General features: G+C 53.0%; 1 protein-coding gene across 2 annotated transcripts in view; it reads left to right on the top strand.

Moving 5' to 3' along the window:
• Positions 1-17,631, top strand: part of MAPK8IP2 (mitogen-activated protein kinase 8 interacting protein 2) — a 29,272-nt gene extending 11,641 nt beyond the window's left edge. Inside the window, exons 2-13 of one of the 2 annotated variants that reach the window (XM_086711884.1) lie at positions 4,099-4,270; positions 9,301-9,406; positions 10,701-10,982; positions 11,142-11,235; positions 11,341-12,594; positions 12,856-12,931; positions 13,060-13,232; positions 13,364-13,473; positions 14,100-14,204; positions 14,349-14,419; positions 16,358-16,456; positions 16,882-17,631. In XM_086711884.1, coding sequence (XP_086568010.1) covers positions 4,227-4,270; positions 9,301-9,406; positions 10,701-10,982; positions 11,142-11,235; positions 11,341-12,594; positions 12,856-12,931; positions 13,060-13,232; positions 13,364-13,473; positions 14,100-14,204; positions 14,349-14,419; positions 16,358-16,456; positions 16,882-16,954 — 2,487 coding nt within the window. In that variant the 5' untranslated portion in view covers positions 4,099-4,226 and the 3' untranslated portion in view covers positions 16,955-17,631. Of the gene's footprint in view, positions 1-4,098; positions 4,271-8,041; positions 8,328-9,300; positions 9,407-10,700; positions 10,983-11,141; positions 11,236-11,340; positions 12,595-12,855; positions 12,932-13,059; positions 13,233-13,363; positions 13,474-14,099; positions 14,205-14,348; positions 14,420-16,357; positions 16,457-16,881 lie in introns of those variants that run through there. The other variant, XM_086711883.1, reaches the window with a different exon arrangement.
• The last annotated feature ends 3,535 nt before the right edge of the window (positions 17,632-21,166 follow it).

Below are 21,166 nucleotides of genomic sequence, written 5' to 3'. Positions count from 1 at the left end.
AAAAAAAAGTGCCCTTATTTATAAATAGTGTCTTTGCAGATAAAATTAGTTAAAATAAAGTCACACTGGATTAGGGTGGGTCCTAATCCGATTACTGGTATCCTTATAATAAGAGAGAAATTTGGGCACCTGGGTGGCTCAAGTCATTAGGTATCTGACTTTGGCTCAGGTCATGATCTCACAGTTTGTGAGCTCGTGCCCTGCTTCAGGTGAGTTCGGGCTGCACTTCTGGTGAGCCCCATTTCTCTCTCTCTTTCTCTCCCTCTGTCTCTCTGTCCATGCTCACTTGTGTCCCCCCCCCATCAATAATTTTTTTTTTAATAGAGACTAATTTTAAAAATAGGGATATTTGGACACAGACACAAAAACCTAGGAGAGAAGCTCATGGGACAATGTAGGCAGAGACTGGAGGGATGCATTTATGAACCAAGGAGCTGGAAACCACCAGAAGCTGGGAAGAGGCAAGGGAGAACCCTCTCCTAGACCCTTTGGAGAGAGTCTCGCCCTGCTGACATGTTGACTTGGGGCTTCTAGCCTCCAGAAATACGAGAGAACAAATTTTTGTTGTTGAAGCCACCAACTTTGTGGTACTTTTTAATGGCAGCCCTAGAAAATGAATATGTACCCTTTGAAACGCAGAAGACAGAGACAAATCAGAGTCTGTTAAGGAGGAGAATTTAATAAGAAACCAATCCTCTGCAAACCTTGGACTTCAAAGAGTTAAACCCTCAGTATTAGGGTGAATTAGAGAAATACTCTATCCTTCGGGGAGTGCAGAGAAAATTATTTCAAATTTGGGGTGAAGTGAAGTGTGTGTGTGTGTGTGTGTGTGTGTGTGTGTGTGTGTGTCTGTGTGTGTGTGTGTGTGTGTGTGCAAGAGAGAGACAGAGATGCTGAAAACTTAGAAGAGGAAGCTGGCCCTCATGTAGGTTGGCAGTTCAAGTTCATATGGTCAGGGTGCTCCAAGAACCCTTCGATGGGACATTGAATATAGAGTGACCTCAGGTTGCTAATGCTTATAGGTGCCTGGTAGACAAAATACAAACTCTCCCTGGTGGTTTCTACCTCCTCCTAGGCCACAGAGTTTCCCACGAATGCAATCCCAAGGCTAATGGGCATCCCTAAGTTTAAAAAAAAAAAAAAGGTGATGAATGATAATGAGGGATCATGAGAACAAACCAGCAGTAACCACAGACAGTACGCTTCAGGTAATGGAATTATCAAATGTGTTACAAAAGGCCTATGTTCAATATCATTTAAGTAATAAATGGTAAGGCTGAAAATATGTGTGGAAACTGAGAAACTATGAAGAATAATCAAACTTTCTGAAAAGAAGTTCCAGACAGAAGTTCTAAAATAAAGTTTTAGGGGCGCCTGGGTGGCACAGTCGGTTAAGCGTCTGACTTCAGCCAGGTCACGATCTTGCAGTCCGTGAGTTCGAGCCCCGCGTCGGGCTCTGGGCTGATGGCTCAGAGCCTGGAGCCTGTTTCCGATTCTGTGTCTCCCTCTCTCTCTGCCCCTCGCCCGTTCATGCTCTGTCTCTCTCTGTCCCAAAAATAAATAAACGTTGAAAAAAAAAATTTAAAATAAAGTTTTAATTTAGTTTATGTTTCACTTGAATTTTAATTTCAAATAAATGTAAAACTCAGTGCGCAGCTTGAATAACAGCAAATAATAAACAACTGAAGAGTGAATGCATGAACTAAGAGATAAATGAGAATCAGTTATCCTGGATATTGCCTGGAAGATGTACAGGCATTAAGAGCCACAGAGGCTAGAATGAGAAGGTCCACGGGGTCTGAGTGGGGCCCCCGGTGAGAAAGAGGAAATGGGGGAGGCGATATTCAAGGACACATTGGCTGTGAAATTTCTAAACTGAGGAAACTATATGGAGAAATCCATATGGTTAAGAGGCTCAGGGGGAGCCTGGGTGGCGTCCGACTGTTGATCTTGGCTCAGGTCATGATCTCACGGTTCATGAGTTCGAGCCCCATGTTGGGCTCTGAGCTGACAGCCTGGAGCCTGCTTAGGATTCTCTGTCTCCCTCTCTCTGCCCCTCCCTCTCTAACTCTCTCTGCTTCTCTCTCTCTCTCTCTCTCAAAAATAAATAAACATTAAAAAAAAGGTTAGTAAACCTCAGGCCGAAAAAAACAGAAAAACAAATGGACACCTAGATCCACTGTATTGAAACTTCAGAAACCCAAAGACAAAGGAGAAAGTCCTAAATGAAGCTGGAGAGGAAAGAGAAATGGTCTTCAAGAGAATGGGGGACTGAGAAATGACTTCTTGCAGCAACAAGGCAATTCAGAAGACAGCAAAATGATACCTTTGAGATGTTGGTGGCAACAAATTACCTGACCTAGATTTCTGCATCCAGTAAAATGATTTTTGGGGAGTTAGGGAAAAATAAAGAATTTCCTAGACAAATGGAGAGTTTACTGCACAGAGCTCCCAATTAAAAAAAATGCTAAATATTGTATGTCAGGCAAAAGGAAAGGGTATCACAGGAAGGTCTGAGGTGCAAGTAAGGAAGATACATAAAGAGGTAAACATTTGGGTAAATCTAAGTAAACATTGACTCTTTAAAGCAAAAATAACAATTCCAGGGCACGTGGGTGGCTCAGTCAGTTAAGCATCTGACTTCGGCTCAGGTCATGACCTCACAGCTTGTGGGTTTGAGACCCGCATCAGGCTCTGTGCTGACAGCTCAGAGCCTGGAGTCTGCTTCAGATCCTGTGTCTCCCTCTCTCTCTGCCTCTCCCCTGCTTGTGCTCTGTCTCTGTCTCTGTCTTTCTCAAAAATAAATAAACATTAAAAAAACTTTTTAGGGGTACCTGGGTGGCTCAGTCCGTTAAGCGTCCGACTTCGGCTCAGGTCATGATCTCATGGTCTGTGAGTTCCAGCCCCGCGTCGGGCTCTGTGCTGACAGTTCAGAGCCTGGAGCCTGCTTCGGATTCTGTGTCTCCCTCTCTATCTGCCCCTCCCCTGCTCATGCTCTGTCTTTCTCTGTCTCAAAAATAAGTAAAAACACTAAAAAGAAAAAAAAAACCTTTTTAAAGCAAAAATAACAATTCCTTGTGTGTCTCTAAAAGGAAAATTAAAATGTACAATGAAATTTAATTGGGACTGCAGTGAATCCAGTTAGAGTCTTCTAGGGTCTTTATGCTGTTCAGGAAGAGGATAGAAACATCCATTAACTTTAGGCTTTGTTAAGAGTAAACTGGGTGTCATAAGTAAAAGGGTGCCTTAGATCAGATTCTTTCAAAAATAGGGGCTGGGACAAGGGTTCAGGGGCGGGTAGCTTATTTGGAGGTACAGGAAATGAAGGTGACAGGGTGGGAGGAGGAGGCAGGGAAGAGAAAAAGGGGCATCATGCCAGTGGCCTGGTCCTTGTTATCTAACCTGTAGTCTGTGCTGCAAGATTGATAAAGGCAATTTTTGTCAACCAAATAAGGTAACTATGCTGGAATTTCTAGGGTAACAAGTTTGTGAGTGGAAGAGGCCTTGTACATCTCCACTCTGGGCCTCCCACAACCTTTCAGGACCTCTCCCTGGTCAGGCTGACCACTGTCTAGTGTGTCTTTGGGAAGGACAGGGGAAACTTGAGAAGCCATTCTCACCAAATATTCCCCAGCCTGATATTTCCTGGAGTGCTTTGCTGGGGTAGTCCCTTTGCACTCATCACAACAAATGGGAAGGTCTCTGAGATTCATGTTGTCAAGGCTCCAGTATAGTCCCATGTGGGACAATGATACTGGTCAAGTGTGAAGACTCATGTGAAAACGTACAGTCCTCTTCTGTATTCAATTTTTATGTAACTGTCTTTGGGTGTCCTACTCTGTATGAAGAAATGTTTTAAGACATTGAGATTTCAGAGATTGTTGCTATTTCCTAAGAGTAACCATCCCTTAAAAAACTTCAACTCTGATTTATTGTCATGACCATTTTCCTTATTGGTAGAAATCTGTTTTCTGAAAGGCATAACTGTTTGTGAGATTCCTTTCTTAAACCATAAAGGATATTCTTTTACTGTCTTTTTCTTGAAGGCATAACAATATCTGTAAACCCCATGACTTTGGATTCCTTGTTTATTCCTAGATTTTGCTTGTTTGCTGATGGAAATGATCCAGAAGAGAAGGAGACATTGATGATGCAAGAGAGAAGAGCTTGAATGGCAATGAGAACAATGAGAGGGTCACCGTACTGGTGATCTGTGGCTTTAGAACATGGCCCCCAATTCCTTGACACTCCTCCAACTGCCTACTGAGAGGTGGGTCTATGACCTCTCTCTTGGATCTGGAGGGTCTTGGGACTACTTTGACCAATAGGTATGAAAGTCATATAGCAGAAGTGATGCCATATGACTTTCAAAGCTATATCATAAAAGGCCATGCAGCTTCTGCCTGGCCCTCCTAGGATACTCACTCTGGAGGAAGCCAGCCATCTTGTAAAAAGTCCAGTTACCCTGAGACTATACCATGCCAGAGAGGCCAGGTGTAGGTGCTGGTTGACAGCCCCAGCTGAGCTCTCAGTCAATAGTCAATATCAACTGCCAGCCTTGTGAGTGAGCCATCTTGGACATCCAGGCCAGCTGATCTCTGACAGTAACCACACCACACCAAAAGCCCCAGACAAGGACTTTTAAATCCCAAATTTATGACTGCAAAACTGTAAGCAGAATAAAATGCTTTTAAAAAAATCAACTTAGTGATAATTTTCTACACAGCAATAGTAATTGGAACAGGCTTCTTATTGGGTCAAAGAATTGTGGGTGTCATTGTGATAATAGTAAGAAAGCAAGAAAAGTAGGAGGCGTTGGTCAGAGAACTGGATGCCTAAAATCAAAATTCAGGAGGTGGTGGGGCGCCTGGTGGCTCAGTTGGTTAAGCGTCTGACTTCGGCTCAGGTCATGATCTCGCGGTCTGTGGGTTCGGGCCCCACGCTGGGCTCTGTGCTGACGGCTCAGAGCCTGCAGCCTGCAGCCTGCTTTGGATTCTGTGTCTCCCTCTCTCTCTGCCCCTCCCCCACTCACACTCTGTCTCTCTCTCAAAAATAAATAAACATTAAAAAAATTCAGGAGGTGGTGAAGTTATTGGTTATGACAGCATTCCCCATAAAGTGTGGCTCTTAAGCTTTTCATCCTTTTTATAGATTTCTGTTCATAGTTTCAGCCATTAGCATTTTTGCTTTTTTTGTGTGTGGGACTTCTATGGTATATGAACAGAATAAAAGCAGATTAGTTTGCACTTACTTATTTTCTAATCTATGAGAAAATTGTCAGGAAACGTCCTCTGGTTTTTTAGAATTGATCTGTGCTGAGGATTGCTGAAACTGTGTTGCTATTTCAATTTTCCCACATAAGTCCAGTCAATTTTGTGTTTTGTAGTAACTGTCCATACCATTAGTGGACCATAGAGCAAACCGAATTATTAAAGTGGTGGAGTTGTTTAAGGGAAGGAAAAGGAGTCTGGAAGGACACTGACAATGGGTGGTTAGGAAGGCAAGAGGAAAACCAATAGTGCATGGGACCCACAGGCTGAGGGAAGAAAGAACTTCAAGGAGCGATTGATCAGCTCTCTCTCTGGATCTGTTATTTCATCCATACAAGGATGCTATGAGGATCACATGAGGTGACGTGTAGATTTGAAGAAATGTAGGAGATGTAAGGAGCATAAACCCCTTCAGGAGACTTTGCCTTTTCATATCAATGTATCTCTGAGATGGAAAGAGCAGAGTCCTGAGGGTTTGGGAGGAAACGGGTCCCAGGGTGAGGAGCAGGGAGAGAAGGAATATTGAATGATCATGATTGGGATCTGGGTCCATGCCTAGAGCTTTACATGTGTTATCTCACATGATCCTCATAGCATCAGTGTATAGATGAAGAAACTGGGGTCCGTAGGATTGAGTAACTTTCCCATGTTCAGAGAATTGATGGCAAGATAAGGATTAGTACCACAATCTCTCAGACTCTAAGGCTGGTGACCTTCCATTTGTGCTCTGGGGGCAAACGGAAGACTTCACAGGTAAAATTAGGAGTGGGAGCCCCAACTTCATGACCTTTATACTCCTGGAATCCGCAGGTGTATCATCTGATAAGAGGGAGGGAAGTAAGTGGAGAGGCTTGAAGAGGATTGTAGGAGTGATAATTTGAGACGGAATTTAGACATATAAGGATTCAAAGTTGGTGCAATTCCAGGCAGAAGTAAATCCTGAGGCTCTTTATGGGAGAGGTTGCTAGAGTTGAAAGAGTTGAAGACTGTTGACTGATCAGAAGTCAAGGAACTGTCTTACCATGGTGTTGTTGGATGGACCATTTATGTGGATGTCTAGTTTCACGACAAGACAGGATTGAAAGGAAGTCTGGGAAGTTGGGGTAAAAACTCTGTGAATTCTAGGGAGTGATCTGGAGTTTTGTGGGGGAAAGTCATGGAGTTGTTAATATGTCCAGACTCCTTGAACCTCAGAATGAGGAATGTTCTTAGTGCTCCTAAAATTGAAAAGACAGCATGGAGACAAGGACTTAATGTCCCATTTATGGACTGGTGAAGTCCATAAGCCCTCTCATTCATTCATTTGCTCACTCACACATTTCCTGAGCATGTGCTGTGTTCCAGGCACTGGAGGTTCAAAGAAGAACCTCTTTGGAGGTTCAAAGAGAGCTAAGATAGTGTCTCTGCTCTCCTGTAGTTCTCATTCATTAGGGAGGATGACATAAACTATTAAGTACCATTCTTAGAAAAATACCATAATTGAGACGAAATGTAAATTGTGATTAGGCACAAAAGCAGGCACAGTCTGCCCTTGGCCATAGGTCTTTCCCAAAGAATGATGTTGCCCTTCCCAACTTGCAAGAGCTCCTTCTGCCTTGTGGTTTCCAGGCATTAATCATTCAAGAGCCACATCCTTCCCACAGAAATAATTTAGACAAAGAAATGTCAGCGCACATAATTTCCATCAAGGGGGGAAAAGGATACTTTCATGGCACTCTTGTTGAAACTCCAGCTTCCTTCTTTAGCCAAGTCTTCTCCACAATGTCTCCCTAAACTGCCCCTCCAACCTGTCTGTGTCAACTGTACTCATAACACTGATCTGCCCTCCCTCTGCCCCAATACCTGCTGACCCTGACCTAATCTAACTCTTTGAGCTCCATTTCAACCATCGCTCTCCCCACACAGCTCCGCAACAAGCCAGAACGCGTCAGTATCCTGAACAATGCCAATCACATGGTTGGTGCTCAAGAAATAGTTTTTCTAGTTGAATGAACATAGCCTCAGGGTTATCACCCAATTCCCAACAGTACCTCGGTCCAGTCTGCGTAGTCTGTACTGTGTCCTGAAAGTTCCGTGTTAGTCTCAATCAAGCATCCTGTGTGATTAACTTCGAATCCAGCCAGCTCAGCATCCCTGGTCAGATGTCTCTGTCCAGCACCGATCAGCAAGATTTGGGAGAGCAGCTCCTTCAGCTGTGATCAGCTCCCGTCAGGGAAATAGCTCCTCCAGCCCAGTCAGCACGTTTTAGGGAGAAATCTCCGGCGGCCCAATCAGCACCCTTTGTGGGACAGCTCCAACCAGCCCTGATCAGCACCCAGAGGCGGACAGCTCCCTCAGCCCCTTAGGACCCGCAGCCAGCCCAGCCTCGGTCTCCATCCCCTCAGACCCAGGCTTGGGACCCCAACTCTTCTGATTCGTCGGGACGTCAGCTCAGCTCCGGCACCCGCCCCTCCACGAGCCCCCACAATCCAATCCCACGGTTAACCAGAGGTCTGTGGACCCAGACAGCTGCCTTCCTCCACTTTCCCACCGTAGGGTTCTCATTTAAGGGTCTCACTCTGTCTCTCCCCACCCGCAGACCCTCCTGTACATATACCTAACCCTCATCCCCGCCAATCCGCTTCTCACCTGCTCCCCCCACCCCGAGAAAAACCCCAAACCCAATCGCTCCCGAACCAGAGCCTCTCAGTCAAACCATCTTCTCTCCTCCAACCAGCTTCCCCGCCGTCCCCCTCCCTCCCTCCTCTGTCCCCTCCCTCCTCTCCCGGATCCTCCCTCCCCTCCTCCCCTCCCCCTGCGGCGCTGCCGCTCGCCTGCCGCGGTGTCCTGGCAGGGTGTCGAGGTGTGTCGGCGGGCGGGGTGTCGCAGGGCGTGTCACGAGGTGACTCGGGGAGGGCTGAGGACCGAGGGAGGGAGCGACGAAGGGCGTGCGGGGCCGTCGCTCCGCGCACCCCTCCCCCCGCCGCAGTCGGCAGGCCTTTCCCCGGAGAAGATGGCGGATCGGGCGGAGATGTTTTCTCTTTCCACCTTTCACTCGCTGTCGCCGCCAGGCTGCAGGTACGCACTCTGGCGCCCCGGGCCTCGGCAGGCCCTTATCTTCCTGCAGCCCCCGCCCCGACCCATCCCCAGCCTCCTCCGACCCGGGCCTGCCACCCCACCCCCATCGCCTTTGGGGACCCAAGCCCCAGTCCCCTGTCTGGTCCTAAGGCCTCTGACTCCTGTACATCCTCCTCCTTCCCTTCAGGGTCTATTTTTGTCCTCCCCTCCTCCCCCTTCTCCAAGGCCTAATGCCCCTACCCCCATATCCCGCTAGGACCCTGTGCCGCACCCAGCTGGGGCAGCTGACCCCTCAAGGGTGGAGGACCTGGGTTGAGCCTTTGAGGGGCAGCCTGTCTGGGCAGGATGCTGAGCCGCCCTCTGTGCTTGGCAGTGTCCTTTTGGCCTTGCTGGGCCTCTCTTTGCTGAAGGCCTGTCTTGGCCTGTAAAGCTCCGGGAGGGAGAGAGTTGAAATCAAGCCTGGAGCCCTGGGGGAAGGGACTGAGGTGGGGAGAAGGTTGGACCTTTGGGTGTAGACCTGCCTTAGGCAGAATGGGAGACAAAGTGGCTAGACTCTGCTCTCAGAGCAGGCCCACCTGAACGCACCCCCCCCCCCTTCTGCTGCTGCAGCTTCAGCTCCCCCTTCCCCCCCTTCCCCCACTCTGCTCAGACTGACTCCCCTGGGGCTGAAGCTGTGACCCAGAGGGGCCTGTAGCCTGGAGAAGAGAGGAGGAGGGGGTGGGGAGGATTGGGGGGACAGATGGCTCTTCTGGACTGGTCATGGCTCAGATTGTGGGGGATCCACTGAAGAGCAGAGCTTGGGGTTCAAGGTGATGGCAGAATGTGGATCTGAGAATTGGGGTTTCTGGAGACCATGGGGCCTAGCAGCTGGGGGTTCCTCCTTAGGACCAGCCTCCAGACAGGGAGGGAGTCCAGGGGTGGTGGCTCCCTCAGGAGCCCTGTCCTTGCTCTCTGACCCTGGTCCCCTCCCCAGGCCCCCCCAGGACATAAGCCTGGAAGAATTTGACGATGAGGACCTGTCTGAGATCACCGATGACTGTGGCCTGGGCCTCAGCTATGACTCGGACCACTGCGAGAAGGTGGGAAATGGGCTGGGGTCATGGAACCCTGTTAAGGGAGAACTTCACTTCGGATCTGTTTAATGCTCACTTGGAGTTTTAGGGTGGGTCTGCGCTCAGCCTTGAAATAGAAATCCTTTGACTCCCCCCTCCCTTTTGGCCTCCTGGTCCAGGGTCTTCCTTGATATCAAACCTCTCTTTTCTCAGACTCTATGCCCTCCACAGAGGGCCGTCCCTAGCATTCCTCCCCTGGCCCTGTCACTGGGCTAGCTTGGGGGAGGGGAGGTGTGCCTATGGTTTGGGTGCCTTCTGTCTTCAGACTACTTTCTAGGAAGATCTAACCCCTTCCAGCTGCCATCTCCTTCCTAACCCTATCCCCATCTCTCAAGCTTCCACATATCTGCCCTACGTCTCCACCCCAATCTTTTCTCCTCCCCATCTCCTCCTTCTTCTCTTCTCCCTCCCTTTCTCCACGTTTTTGTTTTTACTCACTCTAGAACATTTCTGAGGAACCGCCATGTGGCAAGTGCTGGGGGCTTCCAGGTGTGTGGAAGGAGAACGGGACCAGTGTGGCCCTTGCCCTTGGGAGCTTCTAACTCAGTAAGGGAGAAAGTCATAAGAGGCAATGGCTGGCTGCCTGAGTGTCAAGGACTGGGCTCCTAGGTGCACTGCGGGGGAAGGGAACTCAACAGAGACTGAAGCCATTAGGGAGATTTTCTGGTGGAAATGGCACACAACCTTGCCCTTAGGGACGACTAGCTGGGGTTGGGCAGGTGAGGGAAGTAGGGAGTGGAGGAAAGTGATTAACTGTGTCAAAGGCCCTGAGGTGGGTGCAAGCTTGGTTTATCCTGGGCTGTCTTCATGCATTCCACTTAGCATCCACAGGCTAAGTCTTGTTTTCGGTGTAGGGTACACAATATGGACATGGCCCTGCTCTGGTGAGGCTTGCAGCTTGCTGGGGGTGTAGAGTAATTGTGAGTTGTGTCAAAGTGCTATGAAGGCAGGAGTGCTGGTGTCAAATGTGACGAGGTTTGGGAGCAACATGAGGATGGCAGGTGGGCTGCGGCCGCTCTGAGAATTTCTGTCACTTAAGCTTAAGAGTCTGGGCTCTTAGCAAGAACTGAAGGGATCCTTTTGTATCTTATGCAGGTTGAAAAACAAACAAATAAACAACTGATCAGCTGATGGGGAGCAGAGTGAACTGGAGTCTTCTCTCCCTTAACTTACAGTTTTCTGCTTTCCCCTTTCCTGGCACCTGGAACCCCCGGTCACTATTGAGCTCTGGCCCAGCTCTGCCTGTCCCTCCTTCTTGCAGGACAGTCTCTCCCTGGGACGTTCGGAGCAGCCGCACCCCATCTGCTCCTTCCAGGATGACTTCCAGGAGTTTGAGATGATCGATGACAATGAAGAGGAGGAGGAGGAAGAAGAGGAGGAGGAGGAGGAAGAAGAGGAGGAAGGAGAAGGGGAGGGCAAGGAGGGAGGAGGCCCTGGCTTAGAGGCCCCTGCCCCAGAGGAGGCCCTGATCCCCTCCCCCTCCATGGAGGAGCCCCACAAGAATCGGCCCACCACGCTCCACCTGACTACACTGGGAGCCCAGGTGAGCATCCAGACCCACCTACAGCACCCTGGAACTAAACCTGGGTTTCCACCATCTGGAACTCTGCTCCCCATGACAGCCTGTCCTACCCCTGAGAGCTGGAGACCCTCCTCGGCACCACTGTCTTACTGCTGTTCCCCCCCAACCCCCCCCCCCCAGGACTCCCTGAACAACAATGGAGGCTTTGCCCCAGCGCCTCCAGCTTCCTGGCAGGAAACAGTCCTGTGCTCACCTCCCCAGGAGCCCCTCAGAGGTTAGCGGGGTGGCGGTGCTGGTGGTGGGGTCACAGGAGGTGAGGGAGGGAGGAAGGGAGGAAGGGAACCGGGTGGGCTTGCTGACATATACCCCTGCTCGGCAGAGTCACCCGCCCCCCTCCAGCCCACAGACGCGAGCCCCTGCAGGGCACAGTCGCCTGTGCGTCCAGGCTGCGATTGCGAAGGGAACCGGCCGGCGGGCCCCCCCGCGCCCTGTGGGGCCTCGCCCTCGTCGGATCCTGGCATCGAGGCCGACCTGGGCAGCCGCTCCAGCGGGGGCCGCGGAGGCCGGCGCAGCAGCCAGGAGCTGTCGTCGCCAGGCTCCGACTCGGAGGACGCTGGGGCCGCACGCCTGGGGCGCATGATTTCCTCCATCTCCGAGACGGAGCTGGAGCTGAGCAGCGACGGCGGCAGTAGCAGCAGCGGCCGCTCCTCGCACCTCACCAACTCCATCGAGGAGGCCTCGTCGCCTGCCTCCGAGCCCGAGCCCGAGCCCGAGGCCCCGTGCGAGCCCCCGCGCCGCCCCGCCTTCCTGCCGGTGGGCCACGACGACACCAACAGCGAGTACGAGTCAGGGTCCGAGTCCGAGCCAGACCTCAGCGAGGACGCCGACTCGCCCTGGCTGCTCAGCAACCTCGTGAGCCGCATGATCTCCGAGGGCTCCTCGCCCATCCGCTGCCCTGGCCAGTGTCTGTCCCCCGCATCGCGTCCCTCGGGGGAGCCCGTGTCGCCGGCTGGCGGGGCCACACAGGCCCCTGAGGCGGCTGCGGGGCCGGGCGGCGTGGAGCTGGTGGACATAGAGACGCTGTGCGGGCCGCCGCCGCCCGTGCCCTCGGCACCCCGGCCTGGCCCTGCGCAGCCCGGGCCCTGCCTCTTCCTCAGCAACCCCACACGCGACACGATCACGCCGCTGTGGGCCGCTCCGGGCCGCGGCGCCCGTCCCGGCCGCGCCTGCTCCGCCGCCTGCTCGGAGGAGGAGGACGACGAGGAGGAAGAGGAAGAGGATGACACTGAAGACAAGGCGGGGCCCCCTGGGGGCCGGAGCGCGGGCCCCGCCGCGCCGCTGGACGCCTCGCTGGTGTACGATGCGGTCAAGTACACGCTGGTGGTGGACGAGCACACGCAGCTAGAGCTGGTGAGCCTTCGGCGCTGCGCTGGCCTCGGGGAGGACAGCGAGGAGGACAGCGGCGGGGAGGCCAGCGAGGAGGACAGCGGCGGGGAGGCCAGCGAGGAAGAGACAGCAGCTGCACTTCTGAGTGGCGGTCAGGGCCCGGAGGACGCCTCCCCAGACAGCCCTGACCTCACCTTCTCCAAGAAGTTCCTCAATGTCTTTGTCAACAGCACATCTCGTTCTTCCAGTGAGTGGGAAGTGGGGGAAGGGGGACGGTCCCGGGGAGCAGGCAGGTCCCCAGAGTGCGCCCAGGGCAGCCTGAGGTCCCTCACAGGGCGGGGACGCCTGCGGGGATCGATGCTCCTCCTCGCCCCGATGGGCCGGTTCCCTTTCCCTCCCTGACTCAGGACGACCTACAGCAGACTGTTGGGGGGAGGAAGTTGGCCAGGCCTTCAAGTACTTTCCTTTCCCACCTCTGAGTCTGTCTTTCCCTGTCTCTGTCACTCAGGCACCGAGTCCTTTGGCCTTTTTTCCTGCTTGGTCAACGGGGAGGAGCGAGAGCAAACCCATCGGGCCGTCTTCAGGTACTGCCTCCTCAGGTGCCGGCAGTGATCCCCAACCTCGGTCTGCAGACACCGTTGGGCCCGGGGGGACGCATCCCAGCCAGTGCTGCCCCTCCTCCAGTGATCTCCCACCTCCGACCTCATCTCAGGTTCATCCCCCGCCATCCGGATGAACTGGAGCTGGATGTGGATGACCCGGTGCTGGTGGAGGCCGAGGAGGACGACTTCTGGTTCCGTGGCTTCAACATGCGCACAGGGGAGCGTGGGGTCTTCCCTGCCTTCTACGCCCACGCGGTGCCCGGCCCTGCCAAGGACCTGCTGGGTGAGGTCCCATCCCTGAGGTGTAGTTTGCTACCCAGCCGCCGCCCTCCTCCTCTCCCCCCCCCCCCCCCCCCCGCCACTGGTCTGAGCTAGACCCCTTATGATACTCCCCTCCCCTCCCCACCCCTCCAGGGAGCAAGCGGAGTCCCTGCTGGGTGGAGCGCTTCGACGTGCAGTTCCTGGGCTCTGTAGAGGTGCCCTGTCACCAGGGCAATGGCATCCTGTGTGCGGCCATGCAGAAGGTCAGTCTGGAGGCAGGGGTCCACCTCAGTCCTGTAGGCTTGCACAGCCTCTGGAGGCCCCAGGCCTCTGACCACAGAGGGTTCAGGTGGGGCCTTGGGAGCCTCAGGGGGCAGGGATCCCAGCTCTGATTCAGAGGCCTGGTCAGAGGGCAGAGCTTGGCAGCTGCCTCCCAGCACCTTGGGGTCTCTTGGCGGGTTCAGTGGGACCTCTACTTTTCTGCAGTCCGTCTTCTTTTTGTCCGCAAATCAAGACCAACTCTCACTCCGTCATTTGCTCCCTCATTTGTTCTTAGTCAACATTTAATGAGCACCTGCCCTCTACTGGTCCTGTGACTGAGTAGAAAAGCAGCCGAAGAGCAGGACGGCCCTGTGCCTGAGAACTCCCATCCAGCTCGTGGGGTGGGCAGCGAGGAGGCCGGGGGTGGTGGGAGCTGGAGGAACAGAAGGAAATGGCAGGCTTTGTGCAGAGAGGTGACCAGGTGGTCCTGAGCCTAAGGAATGGCCAAGACCCCTGGCTCACACGTTCGAGAGTCAGTGCCAAGAGCGTTCATCCATAATGCAAATGTTGCACCAAGGGGAGACCCTTGTAGGCCCTTGAGACCCTCTCTCCCTAACTTCTTCCCCAGATTGCTACTGCCCGGAAGCTGACGGTCCACCTGCGTCCTCCTGCCTCCTGTGACCTTGAGATTTCCCTTCGGGGGGTCAAGCTGAGTCTAAGCGGAGGACCTGAGGTGGGGGTGTAGGGGTCTGAGGCACAGGGGAGGCTGGGGACGGGCTAAGGCAAGAGGGTCCGACGGAGGGAGGGTGGCAGGGGTGCCAGGAGTGGCTCCAGGCCCTCCGTCTAACTTGGCAGACGCCTGCCGCCTCTGCTCTAGTTCCAGCATTGCAGCCACTTCTTCCAGATGAAGAACATCTCCTTCTGTGGCTGCCATCCCCGCAACAGCTGGTGAGAGCCTTCTCTTCCTCAGAGTCCCCATAAAACCCAAGGGCCGCCCCTCTGTGAGTCCCGTCCTCCACCGCCCTGACTGCCCCGCCTGCAGCCACGTGGCTCTGTGAGTTGAGCCCTTACATGGCGCCCGCTCTGCACTGGGCTCAGGAGACATGGCTAAAACAAGCTCCCATCTGGTCCGGGTGGGGAAACAGACACCTAGACAAGTAAGCGCTAGAAGCATCTATCGGGGCCTGGCAGATGTCGCTATGGGGCTCCAGTGAGCAGACCTGTAGAGAGGTGGGTGAGTTCTCTTGGGACGCAGGTGGGGACTGGAAAGCATTCTGTGAGCCTTGGAAGACAAGTAAGTAACGGGGCAGGTCTTGGTAGGGAGCCAGTTGAGCCAAGGCTGTGGGTGGGGGGCACTAGGTGTCTTGGGGAACAGCTGGAATGAGGCTGGAGGGACACTAGGAGTACCGGTGCCCTTTGACTCTGTCAAAGAGCTTGCATTTCATCCCAGTGGCAGTGGTGTCACTGAATGTGACTCAGTTGGGTTGACCAGCTGGCTTGTCAGGATGCAGAGCTGGATAGAGTGTCAGGGCTCAGACCAAACAGCAGGGCGCTCGGGCACCACAGGACTGGTCTGCACGGAGGCCACACCTGCACGGGCGGCGGGCTGAGGGTGGCACTACCGGGAGGGAGACTGCATGCGCCACAAGCTCAGGTCTAGACACCTAAACACGACCCAAGTGCAAGCCCGTGAGAGAAGGATGGTCAGACCAGTGGTTTAGGATTCAAGCAGTGGAGGTGGTGGGTGGAGGGGAGGGGACACAGGAGCTGCTCTCCTGGCCCAGACCTTCCTAATACGTATTACTCCAGAACTCGGTGCAGTCCTTCATGGTAAGGAGGCGCTGAGCAAATAGCGTCAGGCGAAGGGGTAGCTCATTTCCTTGTGAAGGAGGCAGCGGGTCCGGAATGTGCCGGATGAAACTGGAGTACGTGGCTTGTTAGGTCACAGATTGCCACAAGTACTCCTGCGCTGCCACAGACTGGCCGTGCGTCCTTGGGCAGGTTTGTGACTGCCTCGGCGCCTCATTTCCATCATCTAGAGACAGTAGAACAGGACACTGACCTCACGGAGCTGTCGTGAAGTTTATGTGAGGTGAGAACAGGAAGGGCTGAGGGTGGTGCCCAGGACTCGGTAGCCCCATCGAAGCGTCGGTGACGATAAATGTGACTGAACGCGGCGTTTGAGGTGCGGCTCTTCACCGACAGCATGAGCATGTTGTTTTGGCCGTGACACTGTCATGTGGATTCCCATGTGGCAGAACCACAGCAGCCCAATCCAGTGTGATGTGGGTTGGATGGGCCACAGTGGGGGAGACTCCAGACTCACGCCGCGGGGCTCTGACAGGCTCTCCCTCTGGACAGTAACTTTCGTTAATGTCTTCGTGAAGAGAACAGGGCAGATTCAGGGAAGAGTTGGGGCGGTGACTGAAAGGTTGTGACAGAACCAGAGTGGGAGGTGCCTCTCCACGAGGAGGGTTTTGCAGGTTGAGGGCCAACGCCATGCCCCGAATCAGAGCTCAGATAAGAGCTGCAAGGGTTTGCAGGACCAGAGATGGGACTGTGCAGGCTCACGTGACTCACATCTAGAGGGCAGGAAGGAGGCCCTGCTGTGTGCTCTGGGTGGGGAGCCACGGAGGCGGGTGGCCCTGGCGGGGCACCCCTGTCGTGGAGAAGGTAGCACAGGCCACTCACTCCTCTTAGGTGCCGAGCACTGTGCTTGCACTAGAACCCAAAAAGTCACCTTGAAATCTTGAAGTCCTGTGACCCACACACTGTCCCCTCCCCTTACTCTCCTCCGGAGCCCTCTGTCCCCGACTCCTCTCCAGATCTTAAGGGGGGCCTGAGGTGTGTGTGCTCTCACGTTCTTCTGCACCAACTCCCCCTCAGCTATTTCGGCTTCATCACCAAACACCCTCTGCTGAGCCGTTTTGCCTGCCACGTCTTTGTGTCCCAGGAGTCCATGAGGCCCGTGGCCCAGAGTGTGGGGTGAGCTGGGGTGGGGAGGGTTGGCTGGGGGGCGTGTGGGACGCAGAACTGGTGCGTGAGTGCCCGGCGGGGGGTGGGGAGAGTAGGGCTGGGAGGACAGGCAGGGAGGCGAGGTTTGTGGGGAAGGCCTGGCATGGGGTGGGGAGTTTGTACAGGAGTGAGGGGAAGGCCAGATGAGGAGCCATAGAGCTGGAGAGTTGGAAGAAGTTGGTGGAAAGCAAGTTCGCAGACGTGGGGCAGGAGCCTAGGGGGAGGGTGTTGGGGGTGGAAGAGGCATGTTGCCCCACGGGCCTGGAGAGCTGAGGAATGGGGGCCAGGGGTGACATGGGCAGGCCCAGGTGGGCGAGGAGGGAGAACTTGGGGCGTGGGGGTGCGGGTGACTCAGGTGGCCCCGAGCGGCTGGTAGATGACGCTCTCTCCCCCAGCCGCGCCTTCCTGGAGTACTACCAGGAGCACCTGGAGTACGCCTGCCCCACAGAGGACATCTACCTGGAGTAGCCGCCACCGGTCTCCTGCTGCAGGTGCAGCTGGGGCTGGGCGTGTCTCAAGAAGCCACTGCGGCTTTGGCAAGAACTGGATTGGGGGCACGTGGGAACTGACGTCCAGGGGTTTCCTCCGTGCTCCCCAGGGGCTTCGGGAGAGAGGAGTCCGCACCTCTCCACTTTCCCTCCGATCCGTTCTTTCTCTCTGTGTCGCCCTCATCTGCCCCTTGACCTCCTCCTATCTCCTTGTTTCTGTCTCTGCCCCTCTCTGTGCCTGCAAACTCTCACCCTCTGCTCTTTACTTGGGGTCAGAACTGGGAGGGTTGTAGAGGAAGGAGAGGCTCTAGGTGGCCAGTGGCACCAAGCTCCCAGGTGATCCCCTCCTGCCCCTCCCCTGTGATTTATAAAGGAATTTTAATTTTTATAGCGAATCTCAAGGGATTATCCCATCCTTGACCACAGGGACAAAGAGAGGGACCCCCATACTGCCCTCCGTGGAGCTCAGGGGGAAGCAGGGAGGGGTTCCCCGGAAGGGGCTTGGGGGAGATTAGGAGTAGCTCTGGATGCTTACCCCAAGCCCCCAGACGCTAGGAGGAGGGCGCCCGCCCTGGCCCTGGTCGCACCAGCGTCCGCTTCGCCGCTGCACACACTCCCCGCAGTCTAGCGCCTCAATAAACTCTCTGCTTGGTGTGACACTGGCTGTTTCTGGGGAACGGTGGCACAGATAAGGGACTGGGAGCTGCCCCTGGCAGTGGGGACCGAGACTCCAGGTTGATGGAGCCGTGAGAAGTACTCTCCAAAATCATGCCGTGGACCTTCCTTAGGGATTCTCCCCAAATGTGCTTGATTGGCCAGGGAGGAAGCTGGGCCCAGAGAAAGAGAGGGGGCACTGGTCACACCTGTGTGTTCCTCTGTCCACACCAGATCTCCAGGCTGGGGGTGGTCACCTGGAGGAGCTGGTATAGCTCAGATCAGTGTGTGTGCATGTGTGTGTGTGTGCGTGTGCCCATGGGTGTATATGCACGCTTGTGAGTGTGTGAGAGGGAGAGCAGGGGGTCAGTCTGTTTCAATCTTAAAATTGGTGTTGAAAAAATTTTTCACAGAAATCCAGAAGAAGAAATGTGGCTATTTGTCACTAGGCCTCTAGCTGGTTGTAGATACTATCTGCCGGAGAATGGGTTTCCTGTCCCCGGTCCCCAGGTGAGCCCCAGATCTTGGGTGCTGAGGTCAGTGTGACAGGCAGGGCCTTCATGAGGGTGGGTCTGGGTCCTTCCCCCAGAGCCAGACCAGTGCAACCAACACTAGGAAGATTACAGCACAAGTTATGAAATGAGAGTGAGTGATGGGAGGGTTAGACAGATTCACTGCATATAAATTTAAAACTAGTGTCTATGAAAACCACATGCTGTGGGGATGCCCGGATGGCTCAGCTGGTTGAGCATCTGACTCGATTTTGGCTCAGGTCATGATCTCACGGTCATGAGTTTGAGCCCTGCATGGGGCTCTGTGCTGACGATGCAGAGCCTGCTTGTGATTCTCTCTCTCCCCACTCGCGTGCTATAAATAAATAAATAAGTAAATAAATAAACAGACTTAAAAAAATCACATGCCTCTACTCAAAATAAGAGTTAATAAATGGTCCGGACCTTTGGTATGTAGACAGCCCCACCAACAGAGCAGGGACTAGCTGCGCAGTGGACACGCAGCTTACAAACCAGGACACGGGAACGTTCCAGCTCGACTGTCGAGAGTCCAAGTAGAATGTCTGTGAGGAGACTTTTCCACTAAGTTGTGAAGAGGCAGCGAGCCCTAGCTGTGTATGTTTGAAACTTGCACCCTAATGTACCTGGGCACGGAAGCATGACCCACAGATCCTCTGGGTGCATCACCAAAAGGACCCCCCCCCAACCCACCTGCACTCTGCTCTTCCTTCACTCAGGTGGGAATTCTCCATGCCCTGTCCTCCTGTCCTCACTGCCTTTCTGTCTTCACTGTCCTCACTGTCCTCCTGCCCTCCTGTCCTCCTGTCCTCCTGCCCTCCTGTCCTCACTGCCCTCCTGTCCTCACTGCCCTCTTGTCCTCACTGCCCACCTGTCCTCACTGTCCTCATTCATCTCAGGAAAGGCACCACATGCCCACCCACACCTCCACCTCAGTTCCTCCAAATCATCTCCCCATTTTTCTGTAGCATTAACCTTTCCCTCCAGCCCGGCCATGTTTGGGTGTCCTTTATCTGGAACGGCTCCCTCTTAGCAGGACCCTTCCCATACCTGCCCATCTTTCTTCCATCTCTTTGACCTCCTTTCCTGCACCTGCCTTTCTTCCCCTTTCCAGCTGCTCCTTGAATCTCAGGGTTTCCTTCTAGTTCAGCTGTGCTGTAGACCTCATCCCTGGCTGCATCCTGGGTTCTCTCTCACTGGCTTCTTCCCTTGGACTCAATGCCTTCCCTGGACAGAGCTCCAACATTCTGCCTCTGAGCAGACCACTTGGCTCAGTCGTGTGCTACACATTAACTCACCAATCCCAGCTGACACTGGAAGCCACTCCTTCAGCTGGTCAGTGGGCTGGGGCTTTGCAGAGTACTGTAAATGCAATGACCCTAATGAGAGCACTGAGGTGCAGAGGGCCCAGACAGCTCAGGAGGGGCCGTGGACACTTAGAACTCACATAAACATCTCCCCACCTGCTCTTGTTTAACTGTGTTCTGGGTTTTACACTTTTTCTCGGGCACCTGAACTAGAGTTGCCCTAGAGACCCCATTGCAGCCGCCTTCACCTCCACCCCGTCACCCCTAAGTCTGCCCCTTCATCCCCCCACCTCTGCCTGGATCAAACCACCTTGATGTCCGCCTATATACCTCCGTGCATCAAAAGCCTCCTCCAGGCTTCCTGCCTCAACCCGCATCTGTGAAGCCACTGGCACTTTTAACCCCATGCTTTTAAACAGAAACCTCAGCAGACACTATCCCTCCTAAACTGCAGTGGCTCCCTATCAAAACTGCCCTGTTCCTGCCCCTCTTGAGGCCCCAGTCCCTCCACCCCATTTCTGCCCTTGGAACCTCTGAGCTCCCTGTGGTCATCTGTTGTCCTCTATGTTGCTGGGTGACCTGTCCTGGGTGCTGGGGGACCCTGAGCCTTGGAGTTGGATTAGGGGTCTCTCCTGCTTGCTCCCCTGGCAGAGGCTGTGGAATATGAGTCCAAGACAGCAGGGGTGTGGCTGACGCCCCCTGTCCTCTGGGAGTCCAGTGCACACATGCTGAAGTCCTTGGAGCCCTGTGTGCTAAGACTCTAATGCCATGGCTCTGACTTCTGGAAACCAGGCTAAGGATAGCATTCTAAACGAAAAGCTTTGTATTCATTCTTGTTTAAAATGTTGAAAGCATAAAAATCTAAATTTTGACCAGCTAAATTAAGGTATACTTACCTAATTGAAATATCGGACAGGTATGAAAAAAGTAATAACCCAGAAAACATTTGTTATGCCATGGTAGGAAAAAAAAGCGTGCAGAACCTGTGTTAGAAAAAAGAGTGAACATGAAGAAGGGTGGTCTCACTGCTTCTCTTCCTTTTTTTCCTGTATGAACTTGTCTTAATTGTTTCAAGTATTATATGTGCTTATTAGAGACTCCCAAGTGCAATAGAAGCATCTACAGAAAAACTAAAAATACAAAAGTAAAGGCATATTAATTAAATGCAAACAAGAAAGGTTATTGGACCACAATAAAAGTATGCATCTCTGGACGTTGATGAGGCTTCCATGAACTTGCCCCGCAGACAAGGCCAAGAACAGCACTTCATCACATTGTGCTCATTATCATTTTTATAAGCACTATTCAAAATAGAATTTGTCTATTTTTTAAAGTGTTATTTTTCCATTATAAAGAGCACACGGTCATTATGGGAATTTTGGACACTGCAGAAAATAGAAGGAAGATAAAAAAATTCTCATATCAACTCAAAGACAACTATTGCTAATATTCTGGTGTATTTTTTCTAGTCTCCTTTCTCTCTCTCTCTCTCTCTAGATTTATATATATATATATATATATATATATATATATATATATATAATTACTGAAGTACAACAAACATACATCCACCCTGGATTTTACATTCTGCATATAGAGAACACAGTTATTTTGGGATGTCAATGAAAATATTTCAACAATAGATCATATAATAGGTGTGATGCAAAGCATTCAGCTCTAAGAGAAAACACCAGGGAGACC

This window comes from Puma concolor, chromosome B4 (assembly GCF_028749965.1).
Source record: "Puma concolor isolate L17-30 chromosome B4, mPumCon1.1.hap2, whole genome shotgun sequence".
NCBI classification, from domain to species: Eukaryota; Metazoa; Chordata; class Mammalia; order Carnivora; family Felidae; genus Puma; species Puma concolor.
Note: the sequence above shows the minus strand (reverse complement) of the source record. Positions and strands in the feature narration are given on the sequence as shown.